Below are 23216 nucleotides of genomic sequence, written 5' to 3'. Positions count from 1 at the left end.
AACTTTCACCTTTAGACTGCTGGATCAGAAGTCTGTGCCAGGTCAGCAATGACCAAACATTATTACAATCTACTTGGTGTCTGATATGCAAGGAATTGATGGTTTTAGTGGACAAGTATCCAGGTGACTAGAACCATTGTGTCAACTGGCATCTTAGTTACCAATCTGAACAGACAAATCTGGCAGTGATTAAGAACGTAAGAATCACCATGCTGGGTATAATGGCCAGGGGGTGGGTGAGATCCCTAGCTGGCTCTTTCTTGATCCCCACAGACAACCAGAAACTATCTTCACACTGTACTTAACTGATTTTCACATTTATTATCCCAGTAAATTGAGTATATATAATAATCTAGGACTAATAAAACTTGCAGTACACATAAGAATAAAGTATAAATGTAATAGAAGATAAGATACAAGAAAGTGTATGAATAGAACAAGTAAATCAAAACCAGAGAAAAAATATATATATTTATTTAGAATATAAAACCAAATCTGTTCACGTCCCTGAGGTCATCCCATGAATCGGAGCTGTAGAGCAGTCCATAACTCTTAGGACTCAGTGCACTGGAGTATGGCATGTTATCGAACGTCTTTGGTTACCACCAATACTGAGGCGTTGGTCTTGTGAGATGCTTTATATTCTTTGACTTTTCCTGCCAGTATGCAGCCATAAATCAGGCTGGGTACCTTTCCTTTCCCCATGTATTCCAGCCCTAGGGCAGAGGGGCCCTGCCAGATGTTGGCTCACAAATGTCAGCGGAAGGTGGCCTATAGGTTTCCTGAGGGCCCCGGAGACTCATCACTAGCACACAAAATTCAGTAGTTTAGTTTTTCATATAAGACAAAGTTTTTTTTTTGTTTTTTTTTTTTTTTTTTTTTTAAATTTTGTTTTTATTGAATTTTCAAATTATTCAAACATTTCACATAAATGTCAAGTAATACAGTAATCTTGAACATATAATGTAAATTAAACATTTTCCTTCTTTTACAGTTCTACTTTCAGTAAAATGCTAATCCAAAAGGGATATTAACTAAACAAATGGAAATAATATATATATTGCTGTTTTTCACTTTTATACTAGTAAGAGAAGATCCATTTTTTAAGTTTAGAGCAATATTAACCAAACAATATTTTCAAAAACTACTGAAAGTTAGGCTGCACTATATTCTATAGCTGAATTAATTCTGTCCTGTGTCCAAGGTCCAGTGGTGTGTTTGTATAAAATTTCCCAATTGGTCAGGGTCATAAAAAACATATCTCTGACCTTCCACTCTCATCACACATTTACAGGGAAATCTCAATATTATTTGAGCCCCATGTGATCTTGCTTGGGGCAACAAAGACAGGAATTTCTTCCTTTTCCTCTGAGTTTCTTTCGAAACATCTGGGTACATCCACATTTTTTGATCTAAATATAACTCTGTCCTGTGTTGGAGAAATTTTTTCATTACTATATCTCTGTCCATTGAAGACATAAATTTGACCAGCAGGGTACCTCTTCCTTCAACTTGATATTGTTGTGAGGTCTCCAAAAACTCCGTAATATTTAACCTTACTTCTTCCGTTTCCATCTGATTTTCTGTATTTGTTTTAAGTACTGACACAAAATAAGCTTTATTTATAACAGGCATATCTTCATTTGACATTTTCATTATGTCTTTCAGGTAACTTTTAAATTGCTCTTTAGCAGAAATCAGTTTGCACTTCGGGAAGTTTATAATTCTGATATTTGTATTTCTCAGTTCGTTCTCAAACGTCTCCATTCTTCTGTTCATAATTACTTCTCCTTTAATTATAGAGTTTTGGACTTCCTCTACTTTCTTTATTTTCCCTTCAATATAAGTTATTCTCTCAGTTTGGCCAACCATAATCTTTTTCACATTAAATATTGAGTCTTGAGTTATCTTAAATCCTTCCGAAATTGTCATTAAGGAGGTTTGTAATGTTGATATTGCAAGCCACAAAGATTCTAGGGTAATATTTTGAGGCCTTTCCAAAGGTTTTAAAACTGGAAAGGGTGCCGATTGGATAACAATATTAATTTCATCCATACCTCTGGATATCTCGGGTGGTATCTCCAGGATAGATCCCCCTCCTCTGTCCATTCTCAGGCTCTCGGGGGATTGCCCTCCTCCCAGCGGGGTGGACGCCATTGCACCACCCTCCGTCGCAGGGACCACGATCTCCTCCGAAAAACGCACCTCAGATGAGCTCACCTCCTCTAACGGCATCCGTTGTTGAGAAAGCTCAGCGTATTTAGAATATAAAACCAAATCTGTTCACGTCCCTGAGGTCATCCCATGAATCGGAGCTGTAGAGCAGTCCATAACTCTTAGGACTCAGTGCACTGGAGTATGGCATGTTATCGAACGTCTTTGGTTACCACCAATACTGAGGCGTTGGTCTTGTGAGATGCTTTATATTCTTTGACTTTTCCTGCCAGTATGCAGCCATAAATCAGGCTGGGTACCTTTCCTTTCCCCATGTATTCCAGCCCTAGGGCAGAGGGGCCCTGCCAGATGTTGGCTCACAAATGTCAGCGGAAGGTGGCCTATAGGTTTCCTGAGGGCCCCGGAGACTCATCACTAGCACACAAAATTCAGTAGTTTAGTTTTTCATATAAGACAAAGTTTAACAGAAAAGAGAAGCCAAAAGGCTTAACAAATCCTGAATGTGCATATTCACAATTTATATAGGTCAGTCAGGGGTTCAATTCTTCAGGGGCCTAATTGGCCCTGTAACACCCAGATTTTTTTCACGTTGTTGGTCCCAGGGTCGGACCAGACGTCCATCGAGCCCAGCATCCTGTCTCCGATAGTGCAGATCCCAAAGAGTAGATTTGATTCCTTGTTGCTCACTCCTGTTTCTTCACCCAAAATACCGCACAGTGGAGTAGTCATAATTATAATCATGATTCCTTTGGTAAAAATGAATTTTTATTTTTATTTCTATAGTTTTTCTTATTTTATTGTTGCAAATAAAAACTTTAAAATCTCAGTGCTCACCACACTGTAAGGAATTGTGGATGGAGAGCAAGGTGCACTTTATTTTGTTCAAGCGAGCCACATTTTTTCTATTTTTCATTAATTACTTGTGAACTGATTGGGTTTATTATCTTTTTGGTACTGACTGGACCTGGCCACTACCTCCTTGATCAGCCCCTGAAATACGGTCTGCAGGATGGTGCTGGGACAGGCAGCATGTGGGGGAACTTTAGATTACTGCCATCCAGCTTGACATGATACGTGTCTTCAGTCGCTGGAGAGCAAATGGTTATAAAAACTATTATGTGAAAAATAAAACCCTGCAAAGGACTCCGGAGCCAGATCTGTAATTATTTACCAAGATAAGGATCCAGAAGGCTGAGTGCCAGAGCTAAAATCCTTCCTGACTCATAAAGGAGCTATAAGGATTATTGGCATAAGCTGATGAATAATAATGAGCACATGCTAAACGGCTCCCGCTTACAGTGCACCGCTACAGCTGGCAGTTCATACTGGAGAGCACTAGACCCCAGCTGGGCCTACAACGGGCTGAACACACCTGACAGATCACCAGTGAAAGCAATAAATATACAGATAAGTAAAAGCCACATGGAAAATTTCAGCCAGGCAGTGATCTGATCACACCGCTACTGCAGTCAGGCAAGCTCTAGCAGCCATGGCAGACAACCAAAAAGACACAAAGCACTTGGCTTTACAAAAGAGCAGCAACACTTGACATATTTTCTGGTTATATGACAAGTATTGATACCTCAGGGTTTTGTGACATCCCCAGACCTGGTTTATCAGTGAAGCACTTAAGCCTCTGAATCCAGGTCTGTTTTTCCAGTCTCGTTTCTATGAGATAATTACATGGCAGCTGCTGCCAAAATCCCTTGGCCATGTAGCTGAAAGGTTGGCTGGATGTTTCTTCTGTATTTTCACACCTAAAAAACAAAATGAATGAGGTGTGGTAGCATACGATTGGCTAAGCATGTAGAGGATTGAGCAGGCACAGTGTGGGGACTTGTGACTTCCTGGTAGCACAGAACTTCTGTCGCCACACACAAGCCTGTGCATTTATTTCTAAACGTAAGTTTCATCAGAGTTGTTTATGCAAGGACTTACAGATAATTTGGGGTCTTGGCATTCAGTTCAGCAGCTGAAGCATCTCACTTTGTTGCACATCTAACCATAGGTTACACTTCCAACACCACCATGTATTTATCCTAGTGGTACAGTCATCATAATATACCCATAACTGCTGTATAACGAACACTCTACTGACCTATAGCACATACCCTGCTGTTTATCTGTCTCATCAATAGCAATCACTACTGCTCTTTCCAGTAGCCAGCATCCAAGGCAAAAGAACAGGATCTAAGGAAGCTTAGTGTGTGTTGAGCAGCTGCTTCCTGTGTCTATTTTAACCCTTTCCTCCTCCTCCTCCTCTCTTGAGTGATATGGATAAGAAGTGCTTAACTGTGACAGGAAGATTTAAGATCTGCAGTCATTAGCAGGATGAGAGTATCACATTCTCAAAGAATCAGCTGATACATTCCCTAAAGACTTTTAGCATTATTTATACAATATCCTTAAAAATCAAAAGGAAGCTCCTTATTAGCACAGTGAGTTGTACTGGAGGCAGCGTTATAGGACTTAAGACTCTACTCCAATGGAATCTGAGAGACAGAAAGCAGGAAATATGTGCTTGAACTGCACATTGTGTCCCTGATGAGGACTGGAGTAAGGAAAAAGCTTTTGTAAATGGTAGAGCATTTCCTGGCAGTTAGTATTCCCAAATGACGGATAATTTACTACTTATCTGATAATTTCCTTTCCTTTAGTAAAGGCAGGTCATTCCCAATAAGTGGGTTATGCACCTCTGCCAGCAGATGGAGACAGAGCAAAAGCTGTCATCATGGCTATATAGCCCCATCCCGACATCAGCCCACCAGTATTCTCTGGAAATGCAAACAGTGGACAAAACTGATTATACTTGAACATTATTAGCAACAGGCAACCCTTACTAGAGGAAAGGAAACTATCAGAATTGTAGTAATTTCTCCTTCCTCAGCATTCGGGCATGTCAATCCCAATGAGTGGGATGTACCAAAGCTAATCTCGGAAAGGGCGTCAGGCTGCCAGCGGTCCAGTCAATATCGCCTGCACAAATGCGGCATCCGCTCTAGCCCTAACATCCAAGCGGTAATGCTTGGAAAAGGTGTGCAAAGATGACCATGTCTCTGCTTGGCAAATTTCAGCAGGCAACAACAAATGAAGTTCCACCCACAATACCACAAAGCAACCTCAACAGCCACATAGGCTCCTGTAATGACTTCCTTAACTCAGCGGGCAATCTCTGCCCGCACTGTTGGTGCTGCCTGCTTACCTCCACCATGGAGCAGAAACAGGCGATCAGACTTCTGAACAGACTTAGTCATCTCCAAATGCAGTAAATGATCTGGAAAGGAATACGATGAGTGACGTTATCAAATTTGCAGATGATACAAAATTATTCAGTGTAGTTAAATCACAAGCAGACTGTGATACATTACAGGAGGACCTTGCAAGACTGGAAGATTGGGCATCCAAATGGCAGATGAAATTTAATGTGGACAAGTGCAAGGTGTTGCATATAGGGAAAAATAACCCTAGCTGTAGTTACACGATGTTAGGTTCCATATTAGGAGCTACCACCCAAGAAAGAGATCTAGGCGTCATAGTAGATAATACATTGAAATCGTCAGCTCAGTGTGCTGCAGCAGTCAAAAAAGCAAATAAAATGTTAGGAATTATTAGGAAGGGAATGGTTAATAAAACGGAAAATGTCATAATGCCTCTATATCGCTCCATGGTGAGACCACACCTTGAATACTGTGTACAATTCTGGTCGCCGTATCTCAAAAAAGATATAGTTGCAATGGAGAAGGTACAGAGAAGGGCAACCAAAATGATAAAGGGGATGGAACAGCTCCCCTATGAGGAAAGGCTGAAGAGGTTAGGGCTGTTCAGCTTGGAGAAGAGACGGCTGAGGGGGGATATCATAGAGGTCTTTAAGATCATGAGAGGTCTTGAACGAGTAGATGTGACTCGGTTATTTACACTTTCGAATAATAGAAGGACTAGGGGGCATTCCATGAAGTTAGCAAGTAGCACATTTAAGACTAATCGGAGAAAATTCTTTTTCACTCAACGCACAATAAATCTCTGGAATTTGTTGCCAGAGGATGTGGTTAGTGCAGTTAGTGTAGCTGGGTTCAAAAAAGGTTTGGATAAGTTCTTGGAAGAGAAGTCCATTAACTGCTATTAATCAAGTTTACTTAGGGAATAGTCACTGCTATTAATTGCATCAGTAGCATGGGATCTTCTAGGTGTTTGGGTAATTGCCAGGTTCTTGTGGCCTGGTTTGGCCTCTGTTGGAGACAGGATGCTGGGCTTGATGGACCCTTGGTCTGACCCAGCATGGCAATTTCTTATGTTCTTATGTTCTTAAATGATGCTTGACTTCCAAGGAATGCAAAAGGTGGTACTCATCTTCATCTCTGTCCCTGTCCAAGGCAGGCAGCGAAATGGAGTGATTCAAACGAAACTCCAAAACCACTTTGGGCAAAAAGGAGAGCACAATCTGAAGATGATCCGCATATGGCATCATACAGAGAAAAGGCTCATGGGGAAACAGCTTGTAGCTCACAGACCTAATGTGCCGAATAGATTACTACCAGAAAAACTGTCTTCAAGGTAAGCAGCCACAAGGAAAGAGCATGCAGCGGTCAAAAAGCCGGACCTGCCAAAAACTCAAGGACCAAGTTAAGGTCCCACAAAGGCACTGGAAGGGTGAAAATGCTTAACTCCCTGCAAGAAACAGGAAGCATCCGGATGGGAAGACAAAGGCCCTCCATTGACTCTCCCTCTAACACTCCAGGGCTGCAACTTGAATCTTCAAGGTGGTAAGGGCCAAATCCTTACGCAAACCATCTTGTAAAATTCCTAAATCAAAGGAATATCCACCTTGAGTGGTTGAGTACTTACTAAGAACACCAGACCTCAAAGACCCTCAAACTCTAACATGGGTACAGAAGTAGAACATTTCTGGGCCTGAAGAAGAGTAAAAATTACCGCAGGCGAAAAACCCCACTTCAACAACTGAGCCCCTTCAATGGCCAATCCGTAAGACAGAATCAACCTAGATCCTCGTGCAGAATGGGCCCCTGATATAACAGATCCATCTGAGATGGTAGCTTGAAGAGACTGCCTACCAGATGTCTTTGGAGATCAGTGTATTATGGCCTTTGAGTCCAATCCTAAGCCACTCAAAAGACAGAGTTGGTTTGACTTGCAATCTTCTGAACCAGCTTGCCTATCAGAGTCCAGGGAAGAAATGCATACAGCAGGGCACCACATAAGAACATAAGAATATGCCATACTGGGTCAGACCAAGTGTCCATCAAGCCCAGCATCCTGTTTCCAACAGTGGCCAATCCAGGCCATAAGAACCTGGCAAGTACCCAAACACTAAGTCTATTCCTTGTTACCATTGCTAATGGCAGTGGCTATTCTCTAAGTGAACTTAATAGCAGGTAATGGACTTCTCCTCCAAGAACTTATCCAATCCTTTTTTAAACACAGCTACACTAACTGCACTAACCACATCCTCTGGCAACAAATTCCAGAGTTTAATTGTGCGTTGAGTGAAAAAGAACTTTCTCCGATTAGTTTTAAATGTGCCCCATGCTAACTTCATGGAGTGTCCCCTAGTCTTTCTACTATCCGAAAGAGTAAATAACCGATTCACATCTCCCCGTTCTAGACCTCTCATGATTTTAAACACCTCTATCATATCCCCCCTCAGTCGTCTCTTCTCCAAGCTGAAAAGTCCTAACCTCTTTAGTCTTTCCTCATAGGGGAGTTGTTCCATTCCCCTTATCATTTTGGTAGCCCTTCTCTGTACCTTCTCCAGCGTTTTGAACTTGCTTCCTTTTCCCTATTGCAGCTAGTGGAAGGTGGGGGTCCTAGCTGGCTCCGATTTGGTACTTTTTTGTTTGTTTTTAAAGAAAATCACTTCTGCCAATATTGGACTCGCAAGTCCTGCTGATCACAAGAGGCATTAGTACGACATCAGTACGGATATTGTAGGAATCAATAAATGCCCAGTACGTTAATTTAAGATCAAACTTTTTATAACATTTTTTGTTAAATTTCTTTCACACTAGAAAAAGATGGTATGAAATAATAAAACTAGACATGATTATAATTTTAAAAAATTCTTTCCTTATTCGAATTCCGCCCCCCCACCCCCCACTTAAACGTGCATCTTTTGTTTTCTGTACGACTAAGGGAAGTAATTGAAAGAAAAGCCCGGTTTATAATGTGGCTCTGTAAGGCCCGACCTGCTAGGAATTATTAGTTACTGATAATTCCGTAAGAAAGAAGCATAATTCTAATGACAAGAAACCCATCCATTTACTGTGCCAGATGCGGAATCTCCGGTTCATGCTACAAAGAGAGGGGTAAAGCTGAAATCCCACTTAACGTCCTCACACGGGAGAAACGAACAGATTTGCCCAAACCCTGTCCTTCCTCCTTCTGACAGAGGGGCTCTCACTTATTTGACAAACCTGCGGTATTTTAAACTTTGTAAATTAAGCTTCCCTGTCTGACAGTGGAAACGTTCGCAACAACCGCGATCCCTCATCCGAAACCCCAACGTGGCTTTCCCGCGGTCCCTTTAAATCGGTCCCGGAAACCAGAGCCCGGACTTCCGGCTCGGCGTCCAATCCCCTCTTGCAAAGCGTCCTAAGGTGACGTCGCTTCCGCTGGGTCTAGCCGGCAGGCTTGAAGAGAGGCAGGCGCAGCGGAGCGTGGGGAGCGCAGGCTGTGGCCGCTGGGATTACCCCCGCCCCTCCCCCCCTTCGTCATCATGCCCTTCGACCTGAGGAGGTGAGTGGGGGCCCCGGCCCCGTCACCTGCGCTTCTCCAGCCTTGCACCCGTGGCTGCTGCAGAAAACATTCCTTTCCTTTTCTTGTCGCTAACTTGCGCTCCTGCTTAAAACTTTCCGTGCCAGAGCGCAAACGGCCAAGGGGCTTGGCTGGGGTGACCCACGTCTCTGTGGTGCCCTTTTGGGGTAGGATCCCACCTGGCCACATCTGTGCTGTTCTGATGTGACTTCATTCCAGCTTTAGACCTGCAGCTCAGCTCTGCAGGACCTTGCAGGCTGAGTATGTGTGAGAGGCGTGTGTGGTGTGTCTTGTGCTGCAGCAACATCACTTCAAACGTGGCCGATTGCACAAGTCCACTGCATGCAGCCTCTGAGGGGAGATGGGAGAACCCAGGGCGGGGGGAGGATGGGTATATTAAGATACTGGCAGGAGGGGGGTTGAACTGTAGTGCCCCTGATCCCTGTCTCTGTACCTCTCATTCTGGCCCTTGAGGACCTTTCTGGTTTGCAGGTTATCGGTAACGAATGTGCATGAGATCATATTTCTGTAAATGAAGGCAATCTATACAAATGTCTCATGTTTCCTGGGGATATTCTGAGGAGTGGGTTGAGAACCACTGCACTAGATCGCATCTCTCACACTATAGGCTCGTATACTATTCTATGTTCTTTCTAAATTCTCAGCCCGTCACTGAAAAAGGCAGTTTGTAGAAGGAGTGTCGATTTCTGAGATGTATGATTTATTAGTTACTCCAAGAAGTGTCCTTGCCATAAGTGTGTTTCACCTAGCATGGCTCATGCTGTTCTTTGTGTAGTAAATATATTTTAAATCATTTGTATATCTTATATCATCCACCCCATATACCTAGTCTGGTCATTGCAGTAGTGGTCTTGGGCCAGGAGCCATGGACTAGGCCTCCTTCCAGAACACACTGCAACCATGAGCCCGGAATCTGGCAGCTAGGCATCCTCCTTTAGCAGTGGCCATGACTTCACCGCTCCTGGGGTCTGAATGCTGACCTGCTAAAAATGATTTTAAACTGTAGTGTTTCTTCTTGTCCATATTTGGCTCTGCCTTTGGCCACACCTGCATACTATACTATCATGGAGAAATAAGCTACATTGGAAGCAGCATAGTAGTTTTTCAGTAACTTTCCTGTTGCATCCTGTTCTGATGCCCCACAAAAACTAAAATGTTATGTAGCACAAAGTATACGCACACATACACACCACCAAGAACTGCCTTGTCAAAGACACATGTTTCAACAGAACAGCAGCACATTGTGGCTGAATGAGCAGCTGTGTATCACCACCCAGTATCTGCACTTCAGTCCGTCACTTTTTCAAAACTGTTAGCTTGGAAATCTCCCTGGTATGATTCTCACTGACTTGACACTGAACTCGAGAAAAGAGAATTGGTGTCTAACTGAATATGCTTGTATTGCTAGCGACAGTGCTGAAACCTGGTAATATCTGGCATGGTAACAGAGTGTTACAAAATCACTTTTGGTTCCTCTAAGGAGGACTGAAAACCCCTTCACATTTGCATGCTGCTTGTAGGTCTTATTGTCCAAAAAGTGGGTTCTAGGAAGCAAGTTTGCTGTAACAGGAGCATTTTAAATGACTGTAATACAGTTCTGGGTTTGCTGTTTCATGGAGATTGTGATACGCAAACTGTGTGTTAAAGTGTAACCTATTGGTTACCATGCTTCGAGATTCGAGGGCAACAGTTTACTAATTCTTAGACTATAAGTTCTGTTTCCGTGGGGGAGCCAGCAACCTTTCAGGGGAGAGGAGGAACAAGATATAAATTCCCTCTTTTCCAGGAACTGTAAAGATCAGAGACTTGAATGTGCCTGAGAAGTGGAGATTGACTTAAGTTTAATGAGAGAGGTATTATCCAATGACCAATTGTCCTTATTTATAACTTTTGACCCTCTGGCTCTTTATTAGAGGGGCAGGCAAGACTAATTCTCTGTTAATGCAATATCTCTTAAGTCTTTCAGCAAGAACATAAAGCGGTACTAAAAAGTTATAGTGTTTTCTATTGTTAATGTGAAATCTTTTCCATGTAATCCCAATTTAATTATATTAATCATTATAGTACTTTTTGGTATACACAGTAATGCACAAGAGAAACTGACCTCACAATACTCTGTAGTTGCATGCTAAGCATAGGAAGATAAGGTGGCTTACTTTTGCTACATAGTTACTGGGTGGGAGAAGTGGGATTGGAACTTGTCTAAAAGTGAAGTCGTGTACTATAACCTGGAGACTGATACCTGGCATCAGAAATAGGATTTGACAAAAACAGGCAGTGTTTGTCCTTCATAGCGCTCCTTCAGTCTATAAAGTCACTAGTGGATTATAACCTGCCATGGATGCCAGTCCAATGTTTTTGTTTTTGCGTCAAATAATGCTGCAGAGGGCTGGCCAGTGAGATGGTCTGTGTTGTACAGTATAGCTACATGTCAGTACCTGCCTGTCAGTCTGTAGGCAGGTTCCCATTGTAATTGATTTCTTCTGTAAATATGGATTTTGTTGATAGGAAGCCTGGTACAGGACTTTGTGTGGAAAGGTGATGGAGATACCAGTGGATGTTTTTCTGTGAATTTTCACCAGCGATCATACAATTTTACATAGGATGCCTTATATTGAGAATATTTTTATTTCCTGTTTAAATGTATTAATCTGGTAGTGCATGTGTTAAGGCACTCTATTGTGCGACTTGATTGTTTGCAAAGAACTTGCATGCCACTTGGCATGTTTAACAGCCTTCCTACGTGGCAGTGAAAGTGTGATGGTAGAGTCTCTAAAGCAAATAATATGCCTTCCTGATAGGATTTCAGAAGTAGTCTCCACTGAACTGATTCAAAATCTGTGGTTCCTGGAGTAGCAGAGGGTGCTGCAGGGCAGGAGTGAGGTGCATTGGCAGAGCTGTGTGTGAGGGTCTCAGTACTGGAATAGCAGGAGGTGCTGCAGGGCGGGAGTGAGGTGCATTGGCAGAGCTGTGTGTGAGGGTCTCAGTACTGGAATGGCAGGGGGTGTGGCAAGGCAGGAGTGAGGTGCGTGGGCAGAGCTGTGTGTGTGTATTGGAATAGCAGCAGGTGCTGCAGGGCAGGAGTGAGCTTCACAGGGTCTGACAATATTTTGTGAAGTTCCAGCCTATGCTTTCAGTTAATTAAAAAAAAAAATCCCTGCAGTATAAATGAAAGGAGAACTGCTTGTTGGTATTTTGCACGTGAGTAGTGGAGGAGATAAGATGTGAAACAGATGCAGCCACAGGCAACTATGTAGTTCAATCACATTCTCCAAGATTATTTTTCATCTTAGAACCAGAAAGTCTTGTTTTTAAAGCAGGAATGTTGACAAACAATTTTAGTTTAACAATCTTTATGATCTTGCTCATCTTTTGATTTATAGGTATGTGACACTTTCACATTAAAAAAAAAAAAAAATTAAAAATGTAATCAGCCTTTTAACTTGAACACAGGATTGCCCCAGGCCTTATCAAGAGTTGAATCACCCCTTTGTAGATGACTACCAGATAAATTGTAAATACACTAATAAATTTAAAGGACCCTAATTGTATGCATTCCTAGCCAACAGCAACCTAAACTTAACTAGGAAGTGAACAAAATTAAGATGAAAGCAGCAGTCCAGCAGCAAGAGAGGGGCCTCCCAGTCTTTTGCATAGAGAGTGTCCCGTGTATGATTCTTTACCCGCCGGTGAGAGATTGTGGGTGTGGGTGGGTGTGTGCATCAGGTGCAAAGAGCTCCTGGCTCTCGGAGAACAAGTCCGATCTCTGGAGGCCAGAGTGGCAGACAGAGAGGGATATAGATGAGACCTTCCGGGATATAGTAGCCAAGTAATAATGGGAGATTTTAATTAATCCAATATTGCCTGGGTAAATGTATCATCGGGATATGCTAGAGAGAAAATTCCTGGATGGAATAAATGACAGTTTTATGGAGCAATTGGTTCAAGAACCGACGAGAGAGGGGGCAATTTTAGATCTGATTCTGTCGAGTGCGGGATTTAGTGAGAGAGAGAACGTTGGTGGAGCTGCTTGGCAATAGTGATCCTAATATGATCAAATTTGAATTAATGACTGGAAGTGGACAGTAAATCCATGGCTCTCGTGCTAAACTTTCAAAAGAGAAACTTTGACAAAATGAGAAAAATAGTTAAACAAAAACTGAAAGGTGCAGCTACAAAGGTAGAGTGTGCTACAGGCATAGACATGGTTAAAAAATACTATCCTAGAAGCACATTAAGAAAGGCCAAATGATTGCTGGCATGTTTAAAAAGTGAGGTGAAAGAAGCTATTTTAGCCAAAAGATCTTGATTCAAAAATTGGAAGAAGGATCCATGTGAAGAAAACAAGCAAAAAGCATAAACATTGGCAAGTTAAATGTAAGACATTGATAAGACAGGCTAAGAGAGAATTTGAAAAGAAGTTGGCCGTAGAAGCAAAAACTCAAAGTAAAAAATATATCCGAAGCAGAAAGCCTGTGAAGGGAGTCAGTTGGACCGTTAGATGATCGAGGGGTTAAAGGGGCACTTAGGGAAGATAAGGCAATCACGGAAAGATTAAATTATTTCTTTGCTTCGGTGTTTACTGAAGAGGATGTTGGAGAGATACCCATTCCGGAGACAGCTTTCAAGGGTGAAGATTCAGATGGACTGAACCAAATCACGGTGAACCTGGAAGATGTGGAAGGCCAGATCGACAAACTGAAGAGTAGCAAATCACCTGGACCAGATGGTGTACACCCCAGGGTTCTGAAGGAACTCAAAAATGAAATTTAGACCTATTATAATTAATTTGTAACTTATCATTAAAATCATCCATTGTACCTGAAGACTGGAAACTGGCCATGGTAACCCTGATATTTAAAAAGGGCTTTTCAGGGTGATCCGGGTGAGCCTGACTTCAGTGCCGGGAAAAATCATGAAACTGTTATAAAGAATAAAATCACAAAACATTTAGATAGACATGGCTTAATAGGACACAGCAAGCATGGATTTACCCAAGGGAAGTCTTGCCTCACAAATCTCCTACTTTATTTATTTATTTATTTATTTATTTATTTATATACTGACATTCAATCTCAATCGAGATATCACAACAACCGGTTTACATTCAGGTACTGTAGGTATTTTTCTATCCCCAGAGGGCTTTACAATCTAAGTTTTGAAGGAGTTAATAAACATGTGGACAAAGATGAACCGGTAGATGTGTTGTATTTGGATTTCAGAAGGCATTCAACAAAGTTTCCTCATGAAAGGCTTCTAAAAAGTCATGGGATAGGAGGCGATGTCCTTTTGTGGATTGCAAACTGGTTCAAAGACAGGAAACAGAGTAGGATTAAATGGTCTGTTCACGGTGGAAAAGGGTAAACAGTGGAGTGCTCAGGGGTCTGTACTTGAAACTGGTGCTTTGCTTTTAATATATTTGTAAATGATCTGTAAAGAGGTACGATGAGTGAGGTGATCAAATTTGTGGATGAAACAAAATTATGCAGAGTTGTTAAATCTCAAGAGGATTACTATTACTAGCAACGGTAACATGGAATAGACTTAGTTTTTGGGTACTTGCCAGGTTCTTGTGGCCTGGATTGGCCACTGTTGGAAACAGGATGCTGGGCTTGATGGACCCTTGGTCTGACCCAGTATGGCATGTTCTTATGTTCTTATTGTGATAAATTGTAGGAGGACCTTGCAAGACTGAAAGATTGGGCGTCCCAATGGCAGATGAAATTAACGTGGACAAGTGTAAGGTGATGCATATAGGGAAAAATAACCCTTGCTGTGGTTACACGGTTAGGTTCCATGTTAGAGGCTACAACTCAGGAAAGAGATCTAGGTGTCATAGTGGATCACACATTGAAATCGTCTGTTCAGTGTGCTGTGGCAGTCAAAAAAGTAAATAGAATGTTGGGAATTATTAGGCAGGGAATGGTGAATAAAACAGAAAATGTCATAATGCCTCTGTATCGCTCCATGGTGAGACCGCACCTTGAATACTGTGTACAATTCTGTTTGTCGCATCTAAAAAAGGATATAGTTGCACTGGAGAAAGTGCAGAGAAGGGCGACTAAAATGATAAAGGGGATGGAACAGCTCCCCTATGAGGAAAGGCCGAAGAGGTTAGGGCTGTTCAGCTTGGAGAAGAGACGGCTGAGGGGGCATATGATAGAGGTCTACAAAATCATGAAAGGACATGAACAGGTTAATTTAAATTGGTTATTTACTCTCTCAGATAATAGAAGGACCAGGGGACACTCCATGAAGATGGCAAGTAGCTCATTTAAAACTAATCAGAGAAAATTATTTTTCACTCAGTGCATAGTCAAGCTCTGGAACTCATTGCCAGAGGATGTGGTTACAGCAGTTACTGTACTGGGTTTAAAAAAGGTTTGGATACATTCCAAGAGGAAAAATCCCTAACTTGCTATTAATTAATAAGGAATATTAGCTTGAGATCTGTTTAATGTTTGGGTACTTGTGGCCTGGTTTGGCCTCTGTTGGACAGAGGATGCTGGGCTTGATGGACCCTTGGTCTGACCCGGTATGGCATGTGTTAATGTTCTAAAGTACCTTTTTTCTTAAGGGTCCCCATCACCCTCTTTGTGTTAAGTGCAGTTGCCTTGCCCTTCATTCAGTGGCAGCCTCTGTGCTGTGGAGCAGGATGCGGTACAGAAACATTAGCAGATTCTTTTATTTCTGTTTCATTGGACTAAATCCATGAAGGCGCTAATCCTCCTATGCTCAGAATAAAGGCCGTGTGGTGATTGGACAGGAATTAAAGGCCTGGATCTTTCCTGATGCCTTAAGGTGTTCTCTGCCCTGGTGTAGGAAGGTTGAAAGTTTCTGACGGTTTGTAATGAATTCTAGGCATCTGCACAGAAAAGATTTTTGTTTAGTGTTTTTTGTTTTTTTGTTTGTTTCATTTGTTCACTTTGGTTTGTTTTTGTTAATTGGAGCAAAGCAACAAGCCAAAGGAAGGGACTGGATTCGCCCCTTCTGCCAATCCCCCCCCCCCCCCTCCCTCCCCATCTTGTCCCATCTGTAAGGCCATAGAAGTCCAGATGGGACAGAAGTAATCCCCAGCTGCTCCGACCGCCGCCGGATCCCGTGGCGTCCTTCGGTTGGAAGAGCGCCGGCCTCGGGAGCTAGCCGGAGACATTTTGAAAACAGACCCATGGCCTCGCTCTCCTGCCCCACATTTGGGAAGGGGGCTAACACTTTTTGTATTTTTATTCTGGCGTTCCAACAGCATGTCTTGGGTTTGTTGTTTTTTTTAATAATTCTGCAATGAAATTGTATATTTTAAATCTGTTCCTGGTGGTTATGTTTGTCCCGCTGTGGCTCTCTGTGCATTCTTGGCTCTGATGGATAGTAGCCATGACTCCTTGATGGTTTTGGGCATTGCCTATTTATTGAATGATCCTGTGCAGGCTTTACATAAGACTTCTCGGTGAGGTTATTCACCGCTTTGGATGATATTACTAGAGAGCGGTGTACAAGAAGTTGTTTAAAAGAAACAAACCACATACTGTGTTCCTGAGGCGAGATTAGGCTTCCATGTTTGCACTTTTCCCGTTTAAGTATCTGATGATTTATATATTCTATTTGTTTCTTTTTTATGATTAGCAAGGTGTCTCAGAACTGTAGTGCATTGTGGTGCTTTAATCAGAATCGTGTGTGTCCTGCTGATATAGATGAAGCATGACCGCTGCCATGTGAATCTTCATCTGAGCCCCCTGCGGGCATCACAGTGATAGTGACGGGCAACCCAGAACCATGGACTCATGAGACGTTTAAAAGAAGGGAGTGTGGCCATCAGAAAATGAGCGTGTAAAGCATAAGAAATAATATCAGAGAACCTAGGAACGAGACCAGGTTGGGAAACAGGTTAGTAGTGGCACTGCTTACAGTGAAATCTCCCCATGCACTTGTAACTGGAAGGGAAAACTTCTTGGTGGATGACGGGGACATCACACGAGCAGCCATAGATATAGCCCTTCGGTTCTCTTGAGCACACTGCAAGGACCGTTCCCACGGCTCTTCCTGCTAAGTTACTGCTTTAATTTGGGCGGTTCTGGTTATAATGCTCTTTGCAAATTTGCCCAATGCTGAGTATTTTGAATGTGATTCATTGTCTGGGGGTTTTCTCTGCAGTGTCACTTATTTGGCTATTTATTCTTTTGCAACCAAATAGAGGGTGGGAGGTTGTTTTGTGATTTTTTTTTTTTCCTAATTGCTTTGCGTTATTTGATTAAAAGTGGATAAAATGGGCTAGTTTAACATTTTGGCGTGCAATCTTCTGACTTTATCACTTGGCATTTTTATTGAAAAGATATAAATGTGATTAGTAATCCAGGTGTGTTCATGTGAAGGTGCTTTACTCCCTAAAAGGTGGCTGGAAAAGAAATTTGTGAGTGGCTTTGTGTGCCACTGTAAATAGCAGTATAGAAAAACCTTTACATAAATAATAAAGAACCCGAAGCTCCGTTGTACCATAATGGCTGGGCTGTAGCAGCAGGATTGTTCCCCAGGTTATGTGGGCTTACAAAATCCTATGCAGTTGGCAAGGTCCAAGAGTTACTAGGAAGCCTTAGGTTGAGAATCAGATGGGAACTTATTTAATATTTAATTTTCAGCCACCTGATTACACATTATACACATCAGAACAAGGAAGTAAATAGGGAGGGGAATGTGTAGGATCCTGTTTAGTTGGCCTAGCGCCATTGGAGCAAGGACTAAAATTGTAACAACCGGGCTGAATGTATGAGGACTACATAAGGCCCATGGCACAGGTGCCTGAGGTAACATTTGTGGCCAAGTTGACTCACAGCTGAAAATGAAGACCCACTTACATTGGCCTCCAGTAACCTCTGTACTGTCAGGTGCTTGGAGCTCAGAGACTCTCCAGAGGTGACAGTGAGCTAGGCAAAATTAAAAATAAAACCCAAAACCTACCCTGTCCTATTTTGTCTGTAGTACATTAAGAGTTCATGAAATTGACCCTTTCCAAGAGTCTGAGATCCTTGGCTTGGGCTGATGAACTAATCTGCAACGGGTACTGGGTCCCAGGCCCATCCGTACTCTGGGTCTCCCCACCTCGTGTAGCGGTGCAGCAGAAAAGGGCGTTTGCAGTCCCCAAAGACTTAAGGAGCAGCTCTGATCGGGACAGGCTCGCTTTGGGCTTTACCTTATAAATAAAATGCCACAACGTGTTTCTAAACAAAACCAAATTGTTCTCTTTTTCTCCCAGGCCTCCCTGAGAGCTCTTGCTTGCTTGCCGCCAGTAGTGCCCATTTTGGTGCCAGGGTGCCCATCGAGCATGCCTTTGCTTTTGGACGTGTGCCATCTCCATGCCGGCTTGTGGTTCTGCTGCTGCTTTGCCCGGTGGTGCCGTCCGGTGATCTGGCTCATTGCGTTCTTCTGCAGAGGCAGCCCTGGCGCAAGATACTGCTGGACTCACTGACCCTGTTACCCTGCCATCCTTTCAGCCTTCTCGCTTTATTTTTTGCCTGTCTGCCCCCACTCAGCACTGGGTGTGAAATTGAAATCCCCTGTTATACAAGCAAAGACGCGTGTGCCTGCGTCTCTGTGTGTGCCTGCGTCTCTGTGTGTGCTGTGCTTTTCGGTGCCTTTTCTAGTCTTGCTGGGTCATGTTAGGTGGGCAGAAGTGGCTAATCTTGAACCTCCGTGCACAGGGAAGTTAAACGTTGTTACTTTGCACGGAGGGTCGGCCGGAATTGGATCATTTGGCACTGGTCTTGCCCTAAGCTGTGAACCTTGGCCTTCTCGGCAAATGCTTAGCTCAACCAGTGATCTGAGAAGACATTTAAAGATTAATCTTTCTTTCTTTCTTTCAGCATGCTTTCTTAAGAAAAATGCCCCTTTGATTGTAGCTGTCAGCCTCTCCCACCTTTCTTGTTCACCTCTCTAAATACAATGTAGATGTTTTGTTAATTTATTTCCAGTATATCCTGTTCTTACCCCTGTGCTGCTCCGAACAGTGGTAAATCCTGTTCTGTCTGTGCCTTTGTGCATTACCCCCTGTTTAGGACAGCCTTTGTCTCTGGCTTCTGGAGTGCAGGAAATCTCCTGAGCCTTGGGCAAATTGCTCTCGCAGATGAAGCTCTACCAATGGCGATAACTCAGTGACTTGGCTGTAGATTTCCTTGGGCCAGTACAGTGGGGGAAATTAAGTTCTTTCAAGTTCAGATCAACAACGTATTATCAGAAAAATTCAATCTCAAAACAGGAGTACCACAGGGATCAGCCTTGTCCGCAATCCTCTTTAACATACACATGCTGCCCTTATGCCATCTACTAGCAGGACTGGGAATCTTACATTACATTTATGCAGACGATATTCAACTAATTCTACCAATCGATGACACAATAGAGAAAACATTAAACCTAGCTAACATGTACTATACATTATAAAACAAATGCTAAACCGAATGGAACTTGATTAACATTGAAAAAATATAATTTCTACACTTAGAACGAAAAAATATCGAAATCATCTAAACACCAATAATACTCAAAGACAACCAGAAAATTTGAACTAGCTGAAAAAGTACCGAACCTTGGAATAATAATGGACCCAGAAATCAATCTAAAACAGCACATATCACTAAAAGTAAAAGAAGGCTATGCGAAAGTCATGATCCTCAGAAAACTAAAACCACTACTAACACCTGCAGATTTTAGAACAGAACTTCAGGCACTAGTTTTCTCCAGCACTGACTACTGTAATGCCCTTTTACTAGGACTCCCGAATACAACATTAAGGCCACTTCAAATACTTCAAAACACAGCAGCTAGAATACTAACTGGAAAAAGAAGAAGAGACCATATAACTGAAACCCTGGCAGAATTAAATGGGCTACCTATTGAACACAGAATAAAATACAACGCCCTATGTACCATACAGAAACTAATACATGATGAAAAATCAGACTGGCTAAACACAGCACTTCGGGTACACATCCCACACAGGAACCTTCGATCAGCAAACAAAGCACTCGTAACCATTCCCTCAGTAAAGACAGCGAGTCTAACCCAAGTGAGAGAAAGGGTCTTATCACTAGCAGGCCCCACACAGTGGAACACAATGCCCCTAGAGATCAGATTACAAAGAGATCTCAAAACATTTAAGAAAAGTTTAAAAACATGGCTTTTTAAACAAGCCTTTTATAAAGAGACCGGAGAATAGAAAATGTACAGGAATAGACAGAGGAGCCACCAGCACAGAGCACTATTCTCAAAATGTGCATTATAATATTTTAATAAGTTTATTTCACAACTAATGTAATAGCAAAACACAGAGAATGTGGTTTTTACCTGTGAATAGTACCTTGCAGGTACACATGGTCAGGTCCCACATCACTAAACAATTGAGAGCCTTTTTATGATATGATGTAAACAAACCTTTTTGGCACCTGTTAGAATGTACTATAGTACGCATTCACGCATTCATCGTAATTTATGTGCCTACATGTAAACCATTGCGATGGTATAGAAATGATTTTAAATAAAATAAATAAAGAACTTGCGCCCTTACGTTGAATAGCCTTGTACGTCAGGGTGAGGATCTTAAACATACGGTAATCCTTTCTCTAATGGGTAACCTGTGTCATTTTACTAAGAGGTTTTCCGCTGCTCCTTCTAGGACAGCCAAACACCAATCTTAGCAGCCTATTCTGCATCGCCTGGTGCTTACCTCTAACCAGGCTTTTCTCCTCCCTTTTTCTTGTCTGCTGTCATGAGCAGACAGCCTAGCTCAGATTGGTTTGGTTTAATTTAATTTACTGGAATTAACTTGGTGCGTTTTTACTTCCTTGTTAGTTTTTCTTGTCCGTCCTTTTGTAGGTTACAGTGAGGAAATATTTTTCCTTCTCCCCTGGAGGTGTTTGATGCAAAGATTACTTGTTTTTCCATTACTGTAGGCCCCCTCATGTCAGTCCATGAAAGCTCTTCATAAACTCACAAGTGTTGGGAATGAAAACTGGTGTGTGTGTGTGTGTGGGGTTTTTTTTGGTAATACAGTGTTAGTCAGCAATTTTATGAATTCATAATACAGCTCCTTGGTCGTGAAATGACAGATTATTAAAAATAGGGATGTGGGATGCTTTTTATTTAAAAAATCCCCCTTTTTACCTGCAAAGTGGTGGTGATTCAGTGTGCAGCGTGCCGGTGTGCCAGACTGAATCACACATCCAAACTTAGGGATGGCACGGCCTATTAGCTGGGCACACAGGCCTGCAGAATATAAGGCAAGGCTGGGGAGCGACTCCCGCACAGACCTGGGAATGTTGACGTTTCACGGCGCTGCAGGAACCTTCCTTTCTCTTTGAGCGTTTGCTTTGACGACACGAAGCCTTTGGATACCTCTGGGAACAGGAGGCACTTTCCCCCGAATCCTTTCCTGCTGAGGCCCCAGGGAGCTCCACGTTGGGTCACGTTTTGGCCTTACCCTACTGTTCTAAAGGGGTGAAGTAAGTGCTGTGCACCGATGTCGGTCGTCTTTCACGTTCTGTTTAGTCTGACATTGCACAAGCAGAAGGCTGAGCCCTGGGGAGAGTCCCAGTTATCAAGCAAGGGTGACCCCCAAGTGAAGAGACTGAGAAGCAACCCTGATGCTCAACCTCCTCCTGTCCAGAACTAAAGTAAGTATCAGATAGGGGGTACAATACCCCCGACTAGCCCTGGTTCTGATTGGAGGAGGAAGCCATGAGCAGCAGGAGAAAACTGCTGGGTCCAAAAAACGTTGCAACAGTGTCCATCCTCGTAGTGGCTGCAGTCATTACCGTCCTGTTTCCCTGCAGCAGCAGCAGCATAAGATGAGAGATGGCTGAGACCGGCAGGTGCTAGTCAGCCCCACACAAATTAAATCCATGCTTCCAAAGAAAAGCACCGTTTTTTTTTTCCAAATCTAGATGCCTTGGTTTTCTTTTTTTTTTTCTTTGACTTGCCCTCTCCGTATCCTAAAAATAAAATGAAACCTGCACGAGAGAATTGCAAGCTGAGCCCCCTCCCAGCAAGATCCTGTGCAGCCTGCTCCCGGGGAGCAGGGCCTCCATCTCGTGCAGATGCACTGTAGATATCCAGAAAACCCGGCTGGCTGGGGGTGGGGGTCCCCTGGCTCTGCTTTGGGTATTCAGCTCTTTCCTCTTCTCTTCTTGCTGCCTGTGCCTGTCAGGCTGTCCCTCCCTCTGAAGCTTGGCAAGAGCAGCCTGGAGTAGGAGGTGGAGAGGATTGCATCCCAGGAATGAATCTCCCGGCTGCTGCCTCTGGTGCTGGGGAAGGCCTGTGCGGTGGTGGAATGGGGACACCTCGGGGGGGGGGGGGATGCACACGCTGTCACCAGACACCAAAAATAGAACTGCGTGGCTTGAGGTGTTTTTTTAAATAAATCTGTATTCTGGTGGCAGCACATTGTGCAGCTTGCAGCCTAGAGATGTTTCTTTTAGGTGCAGACATAGGGAAATCTCTCCGGAAGGAAATATTCCGTTTGCTATCTTTAAGTTCACCATCGACTTTAATGCAAAAGAAAAATGTCAGGTCGCTGACCCTGGCAACTAGTGCTCCATGTATTTATAGAGCACGCACAGGAGTGCATACAAACCCCTTGAGTGGAAGGGCTTCAGGCAAGCCTAATATAATCAACTCTGTATACACTACCTAAAAAAAAACTAGTAACGAATTTAAAAAAAAATCTTTTTAAAAAAACCGCAGCCTGTGCTGTATAGATTAAATCACCACTATAGAAAGGTGGCAGGTTTCATACAATTTAAACATTACTATCCAGTAATAACATGATCATTCGTTAATCATCAACCCTCCAACCTCCATCCATTCTCAGCGTGATAATTCACTCAATTTAATGTTTTAATACAAAAATAATTTAGAAAAATCATGTTTAGACAGCTGAAGAATGTGCACCTCAATTCCAGATTTTAAACCTTTAACCTCACAGTTCCATGAGCTCTGTATGTTCATACTAGTAACACGATCCGCTCTCAGTAGCGTCTCAATTTATAAATTCTAAAAGTTCAATTCGATGTGAACCAAACAATGTACCGCGTTTCAGACATCCACAGTCTTTCCTCGGGATATTCCTCTTAAATCCGTCGATTCCTTCTTCCATGCTGCTTCAAGAATTGATGACTCAGAGTTACGCTGTTCCGCGAGCTTCATTTCTTAACTGGTCCGGATGCCGTATTGATTTTAAAGCTGACCAATACAAACTGGCCAATCAAAAC

At 42.7% G+C, this 23216-nt stretch overlaps 2 protein-coding genes across 3 annotated transcripts in view; one reads left to right on the top strand and one right to left on the bottom strand.

Annotated features, from left to right (window-relative positions):
• Positions 1 to 861: 861 nt before the first annotated feature.
• LOC115079619 lies at positions 862 to 22187 on the bottom strand. Of its 2 annotated transcripts, XM_029583325.1 has the most exons (4): positions 8604 to 8797; positions 5378 to 5449; positions 3758 to 3932; positions 862 to 2921 (listed from the first exon to the last, which is right to left on the bottom strand). In XM_029583325.1, the coding sequence occupies exon 4, from the start codon at positions 2233 to 2235 to the stop codon at positions 1183 to 1185; it is 1053 nt and encodes a 350-aa protein (XP_029439185.1). In that variant the 5' UTR covers positions 2236 to 2921; positions 3758 to 3932; positions 5378 to 5449; positions 8604 to 8797; the 3' UTR covers positions 862 to 1182. The 2 variants fall into 2 exon arrangements, with proteins under 2 accessions (XP_029439185.1, XP_029439186.1); XM_029583326.1 differs by lacking the exon at positions 8604 to 8797 and adding an exon at positions 21112 to 22187 and having other exon boundaries at positions 862 to 3932.
• The window catches only part of ERGIC1 (endoplasmic reticulum-golgi intermediate compartment 1), a 67528-nt gene continuing 53090 nt past the window's right edge, over positions 8779 to 23216 (top strand). Inside the window, exon 1 of the mRNA XM_029583328.1 lies at positions 8779 to 8925. Within this exon, the coding sequence (XP_029439188.1) occupies positions 8906 to 8925 (20 nt within the window). The 5' untranslated portion in view covers positions 8779 to 8905. The remainder of the gene's footprint in view (positions 8926 to 23216) is intronic.

The sequence above is a fragment of the Rhinatrema bivittatum genome, chromosome 18, assembly GCF_901001135.1.
Source record: "Rhinatrema bivittatum chromosome 18, aRhiBiv1.1, whole genome shotgun sequence".
NCBI classification, from domain to species: domain Eukaryota; kingdom Metazoa; phylum Chordata; class Amphibia; order Gymnophiona; family Rhinatrematidae; genus Rhinatrema; species Rhinatrema bivittatum.
Note: the sequence above shows the minus strand (reverse complement) of the source record. Positions and strands in the feature narration are given on the sequence as shown.

Bases quoted from the DNA above. Each gene is read 5' to 3' on its own strand.
- LOC115079619 (XM_029583326.1), bottom strand. From the start codon at position 2,235: ATGCCGTTAGAGGAGGTGAGCTCATCTGAGGTGCGTTTTTCGGAGGAG.